Here is a 17,556-nt window from a genome sequence, read left to right on the forward strand (position 1 = left end):
TTCCTGGTGTTGATAATTATTCTTTGGTTATGTAAAATGTTATCATCTGGGGAAGCTGGGTGAAGGTTATACATGAATTAATTGTAATAATTTTGCAACTTAAAAAAAATCTAAAGTTATTTCAAAAGAAAAAAATAATAAAAGGTAAACAAATTAAGAATATACTGAAACCTGATTTCCCCCTTCTGCAATCTATACCATCTCCATTGATAGCAATTTCATTCCTCTTATAGTCCAGGCCCAAAACTTGGAAGTCAGCATCCTTTATTTCTCTTTTTTTCTCTCATACCCTAAATCCAGTCTACAGGAAATTCTACAGGTTGTGTCCTCAAATATGTCCAGAATCTAACCACTTCTTATCACCTCCTCCTCTTGCCTCCCTAGTCCAGGATGCCATCAGTACCTGCCTGGATTATTGCAACAGCTTTCTAACTGACCTCCTCGATCTACCCCTCCTCTCAAAACCTTCTGAAGCCTCCCATTTCTTTCAGAGTAAAAGCCAAAGTTTGACTATGGCCCATGAGGCCACACATGATCTGGTTTTGTTCACTCTCTGACATCTTTTCCTATTACTTACTCCATTCCAACCACTCTGATCTTCCTGCTGTCTCTCTCTCTTTTTAAAAAAATTATTTATTTATTTATTTTTCTTGCAGTATAGTTGATTTACAATACTATGTAAGTTTCAGGTGTACAACGTACAAGAATTTTGATTCACAATTTTTAAAGGTTATACTCCACTTATAGTTATAAAATATGGGCTATATTCCCTGTGTTGTACGATATATCCTCGTAGCTTATTTATTTTATACAGAGTAGTTTGTTCCTCTTAATCCCCTGCCCTAGTCTTACCCCTCCCCCACTTCCCTCTCCCCACTGGTAACCACTAGTTTGTTCTCTAATACCTGAGTCTGTTTCTTTTTTGTTATATTCACTAGTTTGTTTTATTTTTTAGAGTCCACGTATAAGTGATATCATATAGAGTATTTGTCTTTCTCTGTCTGACTTATTTCATTAAGCATAATACTCTCCAGGTCCATCCATGTTGTTGCAAATGGCAAAATTTCATTCTTTTTTATGGCTGAGTTGTATTCCATCGTATATATATATCACATCTTTATCCATTCATCTGTTGATGGACCCTGCTATCTCTTGAACATGGCAGGTGTGCTCTTCCCTTAGAGGCTTTCCACTGGCTGGTCCCTTTTACTTGAATGCTCTTTCCCCACGCATTCCTTTGCTAACTTCCTCGTCTTTTTAAAGCTTTTGCCTAAAGGTCTTTTTCTCAATGAGCCTACCAACGTAGGCTTAAATATTGCAAGTCCATCTTTAAAAATTGCAATCCTCACTCTTGGTTCTCCTTAATCTGCAGCAAATTTTTGGCCATTTTATCACCTCTGAGCACAATATATAATTTTTATTTATAAATATGATATATATTATTATATAACTCAGTAAGTTTGTTATTTGAGTCATATATTACTGAAGGACAGAGAAAACATCATATGTCTCTTTCCCAATCAGGGAGTTAGACGACTGTTATAAATTGTTTAAAAGCTAAGAGAATATGTAAAAATAGGATGAGCCAGGACTCTTGGTTGCAAGTGAAAGAAATCCACTCAAATTAGCTTCAGGGATCAAAAGGGGGGATTTACTTGTTCACAGAACTGAAGAGCTCAGAAGTAAATCTAGCTCCAGGCATGTGGATGTAGGGGGCTTACAGCTGTCCTCAGAACTTACTGATTTCTCCCTACATCGCTCAGCTCTACTTTCCTCCGAAATAGCCTGGGTCTCAGGCAGGTGTTCTCCACGTGGTCGTCCTGGAAGCTCCCACCACAGATTCTCCCACTTGACTGAGAGCCCAGAATTCACTCTGACCTGGCATGGGTTACCTGCCCTGAGGCAAGGGAATGTGGTGATCTCGTGGCTTTGGCCTGGGCCACAAAAACAGCCCCCAAACCACCCATAGTGAGAGTGGGAGAAGGAAAAGATACAATTAATTACAGAAATGAGCCAAACCCATTTGTGTAAATTGATAGAATAGTTGACATTAGAAGTATAGCACTCTGACCTCTAGTGGTTAGATTACATGGAGAAAATTCAGCATTAGCCCGAAGACAACAACAGGTTAATTTATTTCACATCATGTTTTATATAATCTTTTCTCAGTTTATTTAAGACCATCAGTGTCCTTCCCTTTTATCCTCTACATTGAAGCATTCACCTGTTTGGGGCAAATTTTCTTTTGGCCTTTCTTGTATCCTTTCTTTTTTCTCTATTTCTACGATCACCATCTTTTTCTTGGTTTCATATTTAGACCACTGTGATAATCTCCTAACTTATTTCCTTATTTTTAATCCTTTATGAAAACAAACACCTGAAAAGCCTTGCTTAAAAACTGCTTTAGTTGTATGGTGTCCAGCTGGGGAATTTACTCTGACAATTTATCAGATCCAATCAAAATCCCTGGGTCTAGCATTAATTTTCATGTGCCCCCTCATCCTTTTGTAATTAAGAAATTCCAGTTAGCTTTCCACCACATGCAGTGGGAAGCTAACATAAATACTAATATATTTGCATAATACATGTTGACCTGCTGAACTTTAAAAATTGAGAACACATACTTTTCTTATATATAATAGATTAATCCATTTTAAATTTCATTCTACTAAACTTACATAATATTCTACACAGAAAATTTCATATACACTTACTATCATTTTTCAAGAGTGAATTAAATGCATGATTTATTTATCATAAAAAGATACTGATTGGAACAAATTTATAAGTACACTAGCTAATTACTCAAATCATAAGCTAAATCTAAAATATGTGCTCCTAAAAACAAAAAACAAACAAAAAAAACAAAAATAAGATATGTGCTGCTAAATTTTTTTAAATTAATTAATTTATTTTTTGTTTTTTATTTTTGCTTTGGGTCTTCGTTGCTGCGTGCAGGCTTTCTCTAGTTGCGGCGAGCAGGGGCTGTTCTTTGTTGCGGTGCGCAGGCTTCTTATTGTGGTGGCTTCTCTTGTTGCAGAGCACAGGCTCTAGGGCACACGGGCTTCAGTAGTTGTGGCACAAAGGCTCAGAAGTTGTGGAGCACAGGTTTAGTTGCTCTGTGGCATGTGGGATCTTCCCGGACCTGGGCTCGAACCTGTGTCCCCTGCACTGGCAGGCGGATTCTTAACCACTGCGCCACCAGGGAAGTCCCTGTGCTCCTAAATTTTTATAACTTTATTTTATTCTTTCTTGGTTAGTGGCTGAGATAGTAAGAATTCTCTAACTTCATTATTGCCCACATTTTCTCTTCGATTTTCACTGTAAAGAATATTAAAAGACTGAGTTAATTACTCTGAAGGTTTATAGATTTTATTGTACGTTTCCCTTATCATTTTTTTCTTTTTTTCTCTCCAATGTTTTTCTTTATTTGAAATTTTGCATTTTTAATGAAAGTATACAGTTTTTTTCTTCTGAAGTATTTATATAGAGTAAAAAAGTCCCTGAAGTCAGACTGCTTAAGCTTCCGTTTTCTCCTCTGTAAAAAGGGGATAATGAGGATAATAATAGTTCTCCTAATTTATAGGATTACTTATAGAGTCATTGTGATGAAAACATTTGGTAATTCACATAGAGGGCTTAGGATGGTTACTGGCACACACATATAAGTTCTCAAAAAATGTTAGGTTTTACTATTATTTTATAGATTCACTTGCATTTTTAGCATGTCTTTGTGTACACGAATTGGTTTGTCTACCACCAACATTTATAAAGCATTTAATATTATATTGTTGGCTGAAAAAACAATAACAATATGGAGCGTCTATTCTTATGAAGTTTACAATCTAATTTGAGAAACAAAGCATAAATATTTAAAATTTGTAGACAAAATGTGGTATATACATACCATGGAATATCATTTAGCCTTAAAAAGAAAGGATATTTGACATGCTACAACACGGATGAACCTCAAAGACATTTTACTAAGTGAAATAAGCCAGTAACAAAAGGACAAATACTGTATGATTCCACTTATATGAGGAACCTATAGTAGTCAGATTCATACAGACAGAAAGTAGAATGGTGGTCATCAGGGGCTGGGGAAAAGGGGAATTAGGGACTTATTGTTTAACAGGTTGAGAGTTTAAGTTTGGGGAGATGAAAATGTTCTGGAGATGGATGGCTGCACAAAAATGTGAATGTACTCAATGCTACTGAACTGTACACTTAAAAACGGTTAAAATGGTAAATTTTACATTATGTATATCTTAACATAATAAAAAGATTTAAAATTTAAATATTCATACGAAAGAAAATACTACAGTGTAACAGATAAACCAGTAAATGATAAATTATCAAATGTCATTTTATTTATAAAATGCATCCATTTATTTTTTGAATAAATAATACATCTGCATGGTCCAAAAATAAAAGGTACAAAATGATATACAGGGAAAAGCAAATCTTCCTTTAGCCACTCAGTTCCTTTTCCCAGAGACATGACTCCGTTACCAATTATTTATATATTCTGCCACAGATTTTATACATGTATAAAACTGTAGTTGTAACTATAGTCATACACTCTATGCACTATGTTGTAAATTTCTTTTTCCACTTAAGAATAGATAGTGCATTAAATGCAACCTTTTTCTTTTTCAGGAGCTGTAGACACCATAAAGATATTTAACCAATTCCCTATTGAGAAGCCAGAGAGGATTTTCAGTCTTTTGCTATTGCAAGCAATCTTTCAAAGAATAATCTGGCACATATGTCATTTTGTGTAACTGTGAGCATTTCCATAAGTTAAATTCCTAGAGGTAGTGTCACTGGCTTTTCAAATGATTCAGATTAAAAGTGCCTAAAGAGACAGATTTCACCAAAGAAGTACTGGTGTCAGTTGCTTTATCCCCAAACTTGGAAACTTCCTTGTATCCTCTTCTTCTACACCTATCAATCTCTAAGTCTTGCTGATTTTACCTCCTCAGTCTCTTCTGTCCTCCCTTTTCATTTTCCCATTGCTCACAGCCAACAACTTGATTTATGCTTTTCACTATTTCTTCATGTCTGAAATGTTGTCCTCAAACCCATCCTCCTGAGAGAATATTCTGCTCAGACATTTTCATGCTACCCAATACATCCAGGGTTAGGTCTAATGTCTTTATTTTAGAAAACAAGGCTCACCTTAATCTGATCCCTGCACTTTCCTTTCCAGCCTTCTCTGCTGTCATCAGCTTTACTCTTTTTTGCTTTTATAATGTACAACAGTTTATAGTTTCAGGCCCCCATGCATTGGCCCTCACTGTCTCCCCAGTCTGGAATACCTTTGTCCATTTCCCTCACTTCACCCCTGGCGGAAGTCCTGATCTCTCTGTTGTGCTCCACAGGCCCCTTGCGTTCCTCTTCCATAGGGATTGCTATTCTCTACTGAAGCTGTATCCTTGCAGTAGCCTGAAAGGGTGGTAGGGAGTTGTCTTTCTTCCTTTCTAGCTCCAGCATCCAGCAAGTGCCTATCATATGGTATGCACTCCATGAAATTTGTTTGAACTTAACCAGATCTTGGGGAGAAGGGGTGCACTCACTCATTGATTCAACATGTTTATTGAGAGGCTATTAAGTGCAAGATTATGAGCTAGGCAGTGGGATTACCACCAAGAAGAAGGTGACCCAGGGCCTACTTTTGGTCTAGTGAAAGAGATGGGGCAACATAAACACACAATTCTAATTCAGCTGGGTGAGGACTGCTGTGGACCTTAGGTCACAGTTCAGATTTTTTTTTTTTTTGGATGAGCAAAGGGTGCCATTTTAGCCAGAGGGAAATACACTAGGAAAGTCATTTACAAAATAAGTCAATTGCCCCAAATCACTGTGAAACCCAGAGTCAGGCATAATTTCGACTTCCTGTTCATGGCTATTGTCTTCACTTTCTAAAGTGGAAATGCTTTTCTGGTAAACAAGGCCAGTGTCTGGGGTAAAGAATAATAAGGTGAGATAACTCATGTAAGGTAACCAGGTCAGAATCTGTATATACTCCATGAAAGTTCTCTTTCTCTGCTAAACTGCTGCTCCTAGACTGTCTTCTAAGCATTAAAACAAACAAACAAACAAAAAACAACAAAAAACCTTGCTTGGTGTTAAATTATCTATATTAAGTTCAATCCAACTGTTCTTTTTTTACCCTTCTCCATTTTCTTTAATACGACCTATTTTCACAAAAGGTCGAGGAAGCTGGTAAAATGTAATGAAAAGAGCAGATTCTCTGGGAGTCCGGCAGAGTTGGGTTTAGCACAGAGGACTGTCACTGCTACCAGAATCACTTTGGGCACGTAATTAAACTCCCAGTTTCCTCTTTTGTAAAATAAGTATAATAATAAATAAGTGGGGAGATAATGTTTATGGAAAGCTCTGAACACAGTACCCGACACGTAGTAAGAGCTCAAGAGAAGTTAGCTATTAAACGATTCTAAGAACTCGAGGTCTTGAAGGTCTTATCTTCGTTCTGGCAACCAAAAGAATCGTTAAATGAAGTCATTACTAAACCAAGTTGAACCTGAACGCGCACTTCCAGCGATGATGTAATTTGATCTCTCCGGGCCACCGTCTGCGAGCATGCGTAAATAAACGTGGCGGGACGTATGTGTCATGGCGAGCTCCATCTAAAGTCGCTGCAGTTTCTGGAGAGTGGCGTGTAGGTTCTCTTACTTTTGGCTGCTGGCTTGTTATTTCCCGACTGCTGGATAAGGGTGGCGGGTGGATCAGTGAGGGGCAGGGTTTGGTCAGAGTTCCTTTTACGGCGGAGCCTTGTTTCCCCAGTTTTAGTCTTTCTCGGGAGGTTTGCTGGTTTGTTTCGCAGTTAAAAGGGAACTTAGCAGCTGGGCTGGGGGAATTGGGAGGCAGGTAGCGCTGCCAGAAGTGAGGACGGGTCTTTGGCCTTAGGTGCTGCAGGGCTGTAAGGAGTATTTAAGGGACCTCGTTGCTTATTGACAAATCTAACTTCATTCGTTTTCCCACTTTCTGCGTTAGTGAGTTTGTGGGACGGGACAAGGCGTTCACAGTTACCTAGCTTTCACAGAGCTGTATCTCAGAAATTTAGACTGAAGTTGGTCTGAAGATTAGGTGTCTTGATTTTTCACTTTTCCTTCTTGTTTACTGATAAAACCTGTTTCTGAATCTCGGGACGACACGTGTCTTTCGTGTGTCAGGTGATGTGGATACTTACTTCATGGCCATATTTCTGTTTTGTAGTTATCGGTATTACTTGAATCACGCAGACGTGTTGTAGTGCTGGATAGTATTTATTAACTACGGCCAGACGCTGGATCTCAGTCATAGCAAATGTGGCATGTTAACACACCTGTCCTAATCAGACAGAAATTGGGAGTAGTATGGAACATCATTAACCCTGCTGTATAAAGTAGCCTTTTATGGAGTTTAATACCTTTTAGGTAGTTTTAAAGAGCCCTTACTGTGGTTTTGTGTAGTTGTTGCGAGCTTGCTTTTTCTAATCGCTTTTTATTTTCCAGACTCATCGTTCAAGAAGATTTGAGACTAATTGCGAATAATCAAGGTACTCATTTATTTTAAGCCTTTTATGTTGGAGTGACGTGTTACATATTATAACGTGCAGAAAGGTAGCCTAATTTTAATTTCTTAGTGATTTTGCCACCATCATTATCTGGAAACGCCAAGATCTCCCTATCACTAAATCCAAGAAACGTTTTCATTCATTTTACTTAACTTTGCATTACCTGCATTGAGCAGCACTGACCATGTCCACCTCTTTCACATGCTCGCTTCCTTTTCCTTTTGTGACCCACTGATTTTCTTCTTCTCTAGTGGCTTTTTCTTGATCTCCATTATAGGCTGGTTCTCTTCTGTGTGGCAGGTAAATACGGAGTTTCTTAAGGCTTGGTCCTGTCCTCTTTCCATTAGAAGAAATTCTGTTCTCTTTCTCTGGGTGAGCTAATGCACATCCTCATCAACATTGTTGTTCTCTGTCTTTTTTATTCTAGCCATCCTAGTGTGTGTGAAGTGGTGTCTCATTGTGGTTTTGATTTGCATTTTCTTTTTTTTTTAAATATTTATGTATTTATTTATTTATGGCTGTGTTGGGTCTTCGTTTCTATGCGAGGGCTTTCTCTAGTTGCGGCAAGTGGGGGCCACTCTTCATCGCGGTGCGCGGGCCTCTCACTATCGCGGCCTCTCTTGTTGCGGAGCACAGGCTCCAGACGCGCAGGCTCAGTAATTGTGGCTCACGGGCCTAGTTGCTCCGCGGCATGTGGGATCTTCCCAGACCAGGGCTCGAACCTGTGTCCCCTGTATTAGCAGGCAGATTCTCAACCACTGCGCCACCAGAGAAGCCCGATTTGCATTTTCTTGATAGCTAATGATGTTGACATCTCATCATGTTATTGGTCGTTTGTATATCTTCCTTGGAGAAATGTCTGTTCAAATCCTTTGCTCATATTTTTCGTTGGGTTATTTGTCTTTCTGTTGTTGAGTTGTACGTGTTCTTTATGTATTCTGATACCGGACCTTTATCAGACATTTGATTTGCAAATATTTTCTCCAATTGTATGAGCTCTCTTTTCACTTTCTTGATGGTGTCCTTTGAAGCATGAAAGTCTTAAATATGAAAGTCTTAAATGTAAGTGCAGTCTGTTTTTTCTTCTGTTGCTTATTCTTTTGGTGTCATAACTAAGAAACCAGTGCTTATTCTAATGTCATGAACATTTACACCTATCTTATCTTCTAAGAGTTTTATAGCATTAGTTCTTAAATTTAGGTCTGCAGTCAATTTGAGTTAATTTTTGTATGTGATGTGAAGTAGGAATCCAGCTTCATTCTTTGCATGTGGCTATCCAGTTGTCCCAGCACCATTTGTTGAAAACACTACTCTTTTCCTCATTGAATTTTCTTGGCACCCTTGTTGAAAATCAGCTGACCAGGTAATATATTTTTGACAAGCATTCTAGATGATTTTTATGTAACAATAATTCTAGGACAGTGATTCTCAAACTTTAGTGTACATCAAAATCACCTGGAGGGCTTGTTAAAGATTGCTGAGCTTTACTCAAGAGTATCTGATTCAGGAGATTTTGAGTGGGACCCCAGACTTTTCATTTCTAACAAGTTCCCCAGTGACCCCAATTGTGCTGGTGTGGGAACCACACTGTGAAAACTACTGGTGTAGGACTTTGGTTCACAACTGTGGCAACACATATGAGAATTACTGGAAAGTTTTAAAAAATAGTGATGTCCAGTCTCCGTTCTAGCGATTGATTCAACTAGCCCAGGGCTCAGTTGTCGGTAATTGTCCATAGCTCCTCAGGTGACTATAATGAACACTCAAGCCTGAACCTTTGCTGTAGGAGAACAGTGGTTCTCAATCAGAGGTGTATAGTGGAATCACCTGGGCAGGTTTTACCTTCCCATCCTTAAATTCCACTCTGAAGAATGGGGCCTGGGTATTTGCTATTATAAAAGGTCTCCTAATAAATCACCTCTGTAAGTAACCAGTACTCTATATTATTCTCTCTTCATCATTTTCAATATCTCCTTTTTTCACTTACTGTTTTTATTTCCTTTATTAAACTTGATTTCCTCTGCCTTTGAGAAAAAACTTTATACGATCCTGTTGTTCCATTTAACTACTATCTTGCTTTCCTTTTATTCTGAAACTTTCATTATTATTCACTTATTTAATAATTTCTGAAGGCTAACAATTCCATTTACCAGTTCGTTGGCAGTAAGAACTTGAGCTAATTAATAGTGATGAGTGAGTTTGTTCAGGTGCTTATTATATGCAGCCAGGTTTAGGAACCTCTGCATTATATATTTGTCTCTTTTGTGTCCCTGGAGTGAATTTCTGGAAATGGAATTGCTTGGCAAAAGGATATAAGTTTTAAAGTTTGATATGTATTGCCAGATTGCCCTTCAGAAAGGGTATGTCAGTTTTACCACGCTTTCAGCTAACAGTTGGGTTTTTGTCAGTCTTTGTTATCAGTGGGGTAGATGGAAAATAACTCCTTGTTTAAACACATGCCCTTAGTGTGTTTGAGCATTCTTTCCTATGCTTAATGGCTATTTGCATTTCTTAAGTGTGTTGCCGGTTTTGCCTTTGCCCATTTTTTTCTGGAATGTTTTTCTTTCTTAGGGTTGCCTTAGACTCTTGCATTATTTGTGCTTTGCCAATGAAGCAGAGCCATGTGGGGAGAGCTTGGTGTTGAGAGAGGGCCTAGGTTCTAATTTTAGCTCTATCAGTGGACAAATCCTTTAGCTCCTCTGGACTTCAGTTTTGTAAAATAAGAGGCTTAGCAGTGTTCCTTGCTTCCCTAACTCTGATATTGTATGTCTACTGCAGTAGACCCCTCTCAGCTCTCTTCTTCCATACTGTTTCCCTTCAGTGGATCCATAAGCAATTGTGTATGGGATGTAAATATTGTGTAATTAAAAAAAGTGAATATATGTCATTCAATTTATAATCCTTCAGTAGTTCTTTAGTAACATTGAAAGGCACTACCTGGTCTTAGCCTTTCTCACTTAACTTTGTTATTTCATAGAGTCATAGTTCATAGAAGAAACCGTAGGGGTTGGGTATTTATTTCACCATCCCACCTACTGTAAGAATTTCCTCCTATGTTATAGAAAGACTAGCTAAATTCAGCTTAAGCAAGTGTTTATTTATCCATTCATTCAACAGGTATTCTGCGCCTGCTGTGGGCTAGGCATTGTTACAGGTGTTGTAGATATAGTGGTGAAAAAGAGATGACACCCTTGTTCTTATGGAACTTACACTGTAGTGAGAAAGACAGATGCAGTTATATATATGGAGTCAGGTAGGTAAGTGTTATGAAGAAAAATGAAGCGTAAAGTGGGTTAGAGGCCGGTGAGAATGTGTGGGATGCCTAATCAGTGTGTGCTTATTTTAGATAGGGTGATTAGGAAAAGGCCTCTCCAAGGTGCCATTTGAGTAGAGAAGTAGGCATCAAGGCATACGAATATCTGGGGATGATATTCAAGGCAGAGGAAGAGCAAGTGTGAAGGCCCTGAGTCAGAAGCTAGTTTGGCCTGCTCAGAGAATGTCTGAAAGATTATTACAGTTGGGGCAGAGTGGGAGGTAGCAGAGGGGGCATATTTTGTTAGACTGGGTAGTGTACAGTAGAAAGTATTTATTGAGAAGCTGCAGTGTGCTAGACAGTTCTAGGCACCACCTGGGATAAAGCAGTGAACAAAGCACCCAAAATCCTTTACCTCTCCCCGCCCCCCCATCCCCCTAAGAGTATATATCCTAGTAGAAAGAGATAGTAACAAAATAATGAAGATATTTTCATGGAGGAAGAAATTTTCCTCTACCTTTCTAGGTTCTTCTGGCTGGTCTAAGAATTAAACTGACAGATTAACAGGAGGCAAATAAAACGAAAGTTTAATAACATGTATACATGGGAGAGACCCAGGCAAAGAGTAACTCGCCCAAGTGGTTGAAACCCTTGCCTTAAACCCTTTTGTCTTCAGCTAAAGACAAAAGAGGATCTTGGGGGTAGTGGTTTGGGACCTCAGAGGGGAGGAAGGCAACTGCCATGCCATGGAAAAGCAAATGTTTGGTAACAGAGAGGAATTTTAACAAACAGACTTTGCTAGGTTCCTCCCTGTCTGCACACGTAGTTCATACTCTAGTTATCTGTGGTGATTACTCCTTTCCTGGAACAGATGCTCTGTTTACATTCTTTTAGGCATTTACGGGGAAGGTCAGAGTTTCTTCCTGAATCTTTTGGTCCTTGATTGTTTTCAGCTCAAAATAATCGGCGTGGCAAGCAGACATTTTGGGGTGGCAAGTTTGCTCCCCTGTAATATCTAAGCAGGTGGTGAAGTGCTGTGGTAAGGAAACAAGGCGGGGAAGGCAGACAGGAGGTGTGTGTACCTGGTGAGGTGGGAGTTGCTCAGGAAGGCCTCACTGGTGACATTTGAACAAAGTCCCAAAGGGCTTGAAGGCATTCCAGGCAAGACGAAGACCTTGCAATCAGTGTGTGCCTGGTGGGTGTGAACTAGCCACGGATGCCCGTGTGGCCGAGTGGAGTGAGAGGGGAGAGTGGTAGGCAATGGGGTCACAGAGGTAACAGGAAGCTGATTATGTCCTTGTAGAACTTTGTAGCAGTTTTTACTCTGGGGCTTTTTACTCTGAAATGGAATACCAAGGGAAGGTTTTGATCAGAAGCCTGAGAAGAATTTAGGTTTTAAAGGGATCCCTGGCTTACGTGCTGCAAGTGTCCTTCGGGAATTAAGGGTAGAAGCAGGGTGACTATTACAGTCATCCAGGCAAGAGTTAATGTTGGTTTGGACCAAGAATGTAACAGTGGGTATGGTCAGAAATAGATTCTGAACATATTTGGAAGGTCAAGCCAGCAGGCTTTTGTTGGTGGATTGGATTTAGGGTGAAGGAAAGAGAGGAGTCAGGGATGGTTCCAGGATTTTTGGCCTGAGTGGGTGGAAGGTTGGGGTTGCCTTTAAGTGAGATGGGGAAAGTTGCGCGAGCATCTGGTGTGATGTTGGTTGCAGGTGGGGTGAGGTGGAGAGAGGATCAAGAGTTTTGTTTTTGACCTTTTAATTTTGAAATAACTATTAGACATTCAAGCAGGGGTGTTGAATAGGCAGTTGGACATCTGAGCCTGAAGTTCAGGGGAGGACTGGGGCTGGTTATATAAGCATACAGTTGGTATTTCAAGGCCTCGGGACTGGATGAGATCACCTAGGGTGTGTCTGTAACTAGAGAAGAGAAGTCCTGTGGGCATTCCACGTTGAGAAGTTGGAGAGATGAGGAGGAACCAGCAAAGGAGACTTGGGGAGTGGTTGACATGGTAGGAGGAGAACTCAGAGTGTGGGATTCCAGAAGCCAGTGAAGAAGATAGCTTTAGGAGGGAACGCGTGGACAATAGTGTCAGATGCTGCAGACCGGGTCAGGCGAGATGGCTGAGAATTGACCGCTGTGTACACGGTTGTGAGTCACTGAAATCAGGACAGCAGTTTTGGTGGAGTGGTTGGGGTGAAAGCCCGGTTTAGTAGAGAATGGGAGGGGGAAATTGGAGACAGTTCTTGCAAGGAGTTTTCTTTTAAAGGATAGAAATGTGGTGGAGATAGTAGGTAGAGGAAGTGGGGCCCGGATGAGGTTTTTGTTTTTCAAATGGGAGAAATAACAGTATGTTTATACCCAGATAGTAGTGATTTAGTAAAGAGACAATTAGTGATGATGCAAGAAGAGGAAGCATGGCTGGAATTCTGTGCTCGAGCAGGTCAGAGTAGAGGGATTGTTCTAAGGTGGGTGGGCAGTTCATTCACTGTAACGGATTGATATGTGGGCAAAGACCCATTTCCCGGTAAGAGAATGAAGTCATACATCTGTACAGAATGTGGGAGGGGATCTGAGGGTCGGCTTCATTCAGGCCTTCTGTTTTCAGTACCGTCTGCAGCCTCATGAAGAGATCTGTGAGAAATTAATTTTCAGAAAACTCCGAAGATCAGCGAGTTTAAGTTTCTTTACCGCAGCTCTTCCCAGTCCTTGCTCTACTAATGCATACTGGGAACCTGTAAGAGGCAGACTTTCCCAAATTTATTTGACCACAGAACTATTTCTTCACTGATAGTTAACAAATAGAACGAATTTGGGAAAGACTAACCTAGTTCATTTCACCTTACCTATAGTTTGCTGAGTCGGCCAGGGCTCTCGTTTGCAAGAACAGAAACCCCAGTTCAAATGAATTTAAGCCACAGAGGGAATTTATTAGCTCACGTGACTGGGCAGAGCAGAGCTGCATCTGGCTGCAGGCGTTGGTTGGACCCAGTTGCTCAAATAATGTCAGTGTTGCTCATTATCTCTCCAGCTCTTAGACGGCTTTGCTGCTTTGGGTAGGTTTCTGCTTTGTGACAGGCAAGATGGCCCCCAGTATCCTCAAGCTGACAGCCTCCTAACTTAGCCACTTCAGTGAGAGAGAAGCCAGCTCTCCTGTTAGCCCTGGCATAGAAGTTCTCGTGATGATTCTGACTGGCTCGGCTTGTCATGTCCAAACCTGAACCAATCACTGTGGCCCAGAGGATGAATTACTCTGGCAGGCATGGGTCTCATGTGCCATGGCTGCACCTGGGGAAGGAGGAGGCCTGTGACTGACAGTCCTACCCTGACCACGTGGTATGTGTGTTCACTGTAATTTAAACAGTTCTTGATTGATTGCCATCTGGGTTATTTCTGATCTTTTGTTCTTCTGAGCAATGTAAAGCTAGCCGAGATTTGAACACAGATTTGTCTGATTTACAAGGCGTAGTTTATCATACTTGTAAAGAGTGCATTACAGCCAAGGGCACAAAGTGAGCCTGGCTGGAAATGCTCTGTTAATGGAAAGATGGGAATCTGACAAATGAAGAGAAGGAAAATTCATCAGAAAGGCTCGAGACCAGTGGAGAGTGTAGGACCCTTAACGCTGGTTTAGGCGACCTGGATGAAAAGTGATCATTCCGGGTAATTAAGTAGGCCGTAGAGTCTCGCACAGCACGTGGGCTCAGGCTCATCTGCCATGGAGTCTTTGAGCTGCTTTGGGTAAGTTAGCTTCTCTGTGTTTTAGATTACTCTTCATTTTTTTTTTTTATTTGGCTGTGTCACACGGCTTATGGGATTTTAGTTCCCCGACCAGGGATGGAACCCAGGTCCTTGGCAGTGAGAGTGTAGACTCCTAACCATTGGACAGCCAGGGAATTCCCTAGATTACTCTTTAAAGTGAGTATGACACCACCCCCTACCTCCTGGAGTTGTTGTGAACGGTTAATGAGGTGGTGCTGTGAAGCACTTGCTTCCCGTCTGGACACAGTGTTAGCGGAGGTCTGGCAGCAAGTGTCCTCAAGGATCGGTAGATCTCATTTTCTTGTGCTTCGCTTTATTGTGCTTCGCAGATGTTGCCTTTTTTTGTTTGTTTGTTTTTGTTTTTGCACATTGAAGCTTTGTGGCAACCCGGCATCCAGCATGTCTGTTGGTGCCATTTTCCCAACAGCATTTACTCTGTGTCTCTGTGTCACATTTTGATAATTCTCGCAGTATTTCAAACTCTTTCATCATTGTTATATTTGTTATGGTGATCTGTAATCATTTATCTTTGTTACTGTTGTAGTTGTTTTGGGACGCCTTGAACTACGCCTGTATGAGATAGCGAACTTAATTGGTAAATGTGTGCTCCTACTTACACCAACTGGCCCTTCCCCCGTCTCTCCCCCTTTTCTCGTGCTTCCCTATTCCCTGAGACACACCGATACTGAAATTAGGCCAGTTAATAACCCGGCAGTGGCCTCTAAGTGTCCAAGTGAAAGGAAGAATTGCATGTCTCTCAGTTTAAATAAACTAGAAGTGATTAAGCTTAATGAGGAAGCCGAGATAGACTGAAAGCTAGGCTTCTTGTGCCAGTTAGCCAAATTGTGAATGTAAAGGAAGAGTTCTTGAAGGATATTAAAACAGATCCTCCAGTGAACACATGGATGATAAAAAAGCAAAACAGCCTTATTGCTGATATGGAGAAAGTTTGAGTGGTGTGGATAGATGATCAAACCAGCCTCAACGTTCCCTTAAGCCAAAGCCTAATCTTGAGCAAGGCCCTATAACTCTGTTCAATTCGGTGCAGGCTGATAGAGGTGAGGAAGCTACAGAAGAAAAGTTTGAAGCTAGCAGAGGTTGGTTCATGAGGTTTAAGGGAAGAAGCCGTCTCCATACGTAAAAGTGCAAGGTGAAGAAGCAAGTGCTGATGTAGAAGCTGCAGCAAGTTACCCAGAAGGTCCAGAAGATCTAGCTGAGATAATTACAGTGGCTCAGTGCCTGGTTTCAAAACTTCAAAGGACAGACTGACTCTCTTGTCGGGGCTAATACAGCTGATAATGATAAGTTGAAGCCAGTGCTCATTTACCATTCCGGAAATCCTAGGGCCCTTAAGAATTATACTAAATCTTCCCTGCCTGTGCTCTGTAAATGGAACGACAAAGCCTGGATGACAGCACACCTGTTTATGACATGGTTTACTGAATATTTTAAGCCCACTATTGAGACCTACTGCCTAGAAAAAACATTCCTTTGAAAATATTACTGCTCATTGACAGTACACCTGGTCACCCAAGAGCTCTGATGGAGATGTACAAGGAGATTAATGTTTTTCATGCTGCTAACACAGCATCCATTCCGCAGCCCATGGGTCAAGTAGTAATTTTGACTTTCAAGTGTTATTATTGAAGAAATATATTTTTATAAGGCTAAGCTGCTATAGATAGTGATTCCTCTGATGGATCTGGGCAAAGTAAATTGAAAACCTTTTGGAAAGGATTCACCATTCTAGGTGCCATTGAAGACATTTGTGATTCGTAGGAGGAGGTCAAAATTTCAACATTAACAGGAGTTTGGAACAAGTCAATTCCAACTTTCATGGATGACTTTGAGGGGTTCAAGGTTTCGTGGAGGAGATAACTGCGGATGTGGTGGAATTAGCAAGAGAACTAGAATTAGAAGTGGAGTGAAAATGTGACTGAATTGCTGCAATCTCATGGTAAAACTTGGATGGATGAGGAGTTGCTTCTTATGGATAAGCAAGGAAAGTGATCTCTTGAGATGGAATCTATTCCTGGTGAAGGTGCTGTGAAGATTGTTGAAATGACAACAAAGGATTTAGAATATTACGTAAACTTAGTTAATAAAGCAGAGGCAAGGTTTGAGAGAATCGACTTTAATTTCAAAAGAAGCTCTACTGTGGGTAAAATGCTGTCAAACAGCATTGCATGCTTATAGAGAAACTGTTCATGAAAGGAAGAGTCAATTGATGGGCAAACGTCACTGTTGTCTTATTTTAAGAAATTCCCACGACCACCCCCCTTCAGCAGCCACCACCCCTGACCAGTCAGCAGCCATAAATATGGAGGCAAGACCCTCCACCGCCAAAAAGGTTATAATTCTCTGAAGCCTCAGATGGTGGTTAACCTTTTTTTTAGCAACAAAGTATTTTAAAATTAAGGCATATGCATAGTTTTTTTAGATATAATGCTATTTCACACTTAATAGACTCCAGTGTAGTGTAAACATAACTTTTATGTACACTGGAAGATCAAAAAATTCATGTGGCTCCCTTTATTATGACATTCGCTTTATTGCGGTGGTCTGGAGCTGAACCTGCAGTTATCTTTGAGTTATGCCTGCACGTTTCATTTTTCAGGTAGCTTTTCTTCTCAAGTATTTTATTTTAACATAATTGTAGATTTACTTAGTTATAAAAATTATGTGGAGATGCTGTACACTTCACCCAAGTCTCCCCCAAAGGTAACATCTTGCAAAACTGTAATATGTACAGTATCACAACCTGGATATCGACATGATGTGGTCAGGATGCAGAACATTTCCATCACCACAAGGATCGCGCACACTGACCTTTATAGTCACATTCACTTTCCTCCCGCTCCATCCTCTCCTTAATCGCTGGCAACCACTATTTTGTCCTCCATTTCCGTTATTTTGTTATTTCAATCTCAAGTATGTTATATAAATGTAGTCAT

The 17,556-nt window shown here is 40.3% G+C and overlaps 1 protein-coding gene and 1 long non-coding RNA gene across 4 annotated transcripts in view; one reads left to right on the forward strand and one right to left on the reverse strand.

Annotated features, from left to right (window-relative positions):
* The window catches only part of LOC309638865, a 722,672-nt gene that overhangs the window by 560,365 nt on the left and 144,751 nt on the right, over positions 1-17,556 (reverse strand). The window lies entirely within an intron of this gene.
* CDKAL1 (CDKAL1 threonylcarbamoyladenosine tRNA methylthiotransferase) overlaps positions 6,590-17,556 on the forward strand; it is a 640,596-nt gene continuing 629,629 nt past the window's right edge. The window contains exons 1-2 of one of the 3 annotated variants that reach the window (XM_082415179.1): positions 6,590-6,685; positions 7,521-7,564. In XM_082415179.1, the coding sequence (XP_082271305.1) occupies positions 6,633-6,685; positions 7,521-7,564 (97 nt within the window). In that variant the 5' untranslated portion in view covers positions 6,590-6,632. Of the gene's footprint in view, positions 6,686-6,731; positions 7,200-7,520; positions 7,565-17,556 lie in introns of those variants that run through there. The other 2 variants (XM_082415181.1, XM_082415180.1) reach the window with 2 other exon arrangements.

Source organism: Balaenoptera physalus, assembly GCF_965194825.1.
Source record: "Balaenoptera physalus genome assembly, chromosome: 11".
NCBI lineage: Eukaryota > Metazoa > Chordata > Mammalia > Artiodactyla > Balaenopteridae > Balaenoptera > Balaenoptera physalus.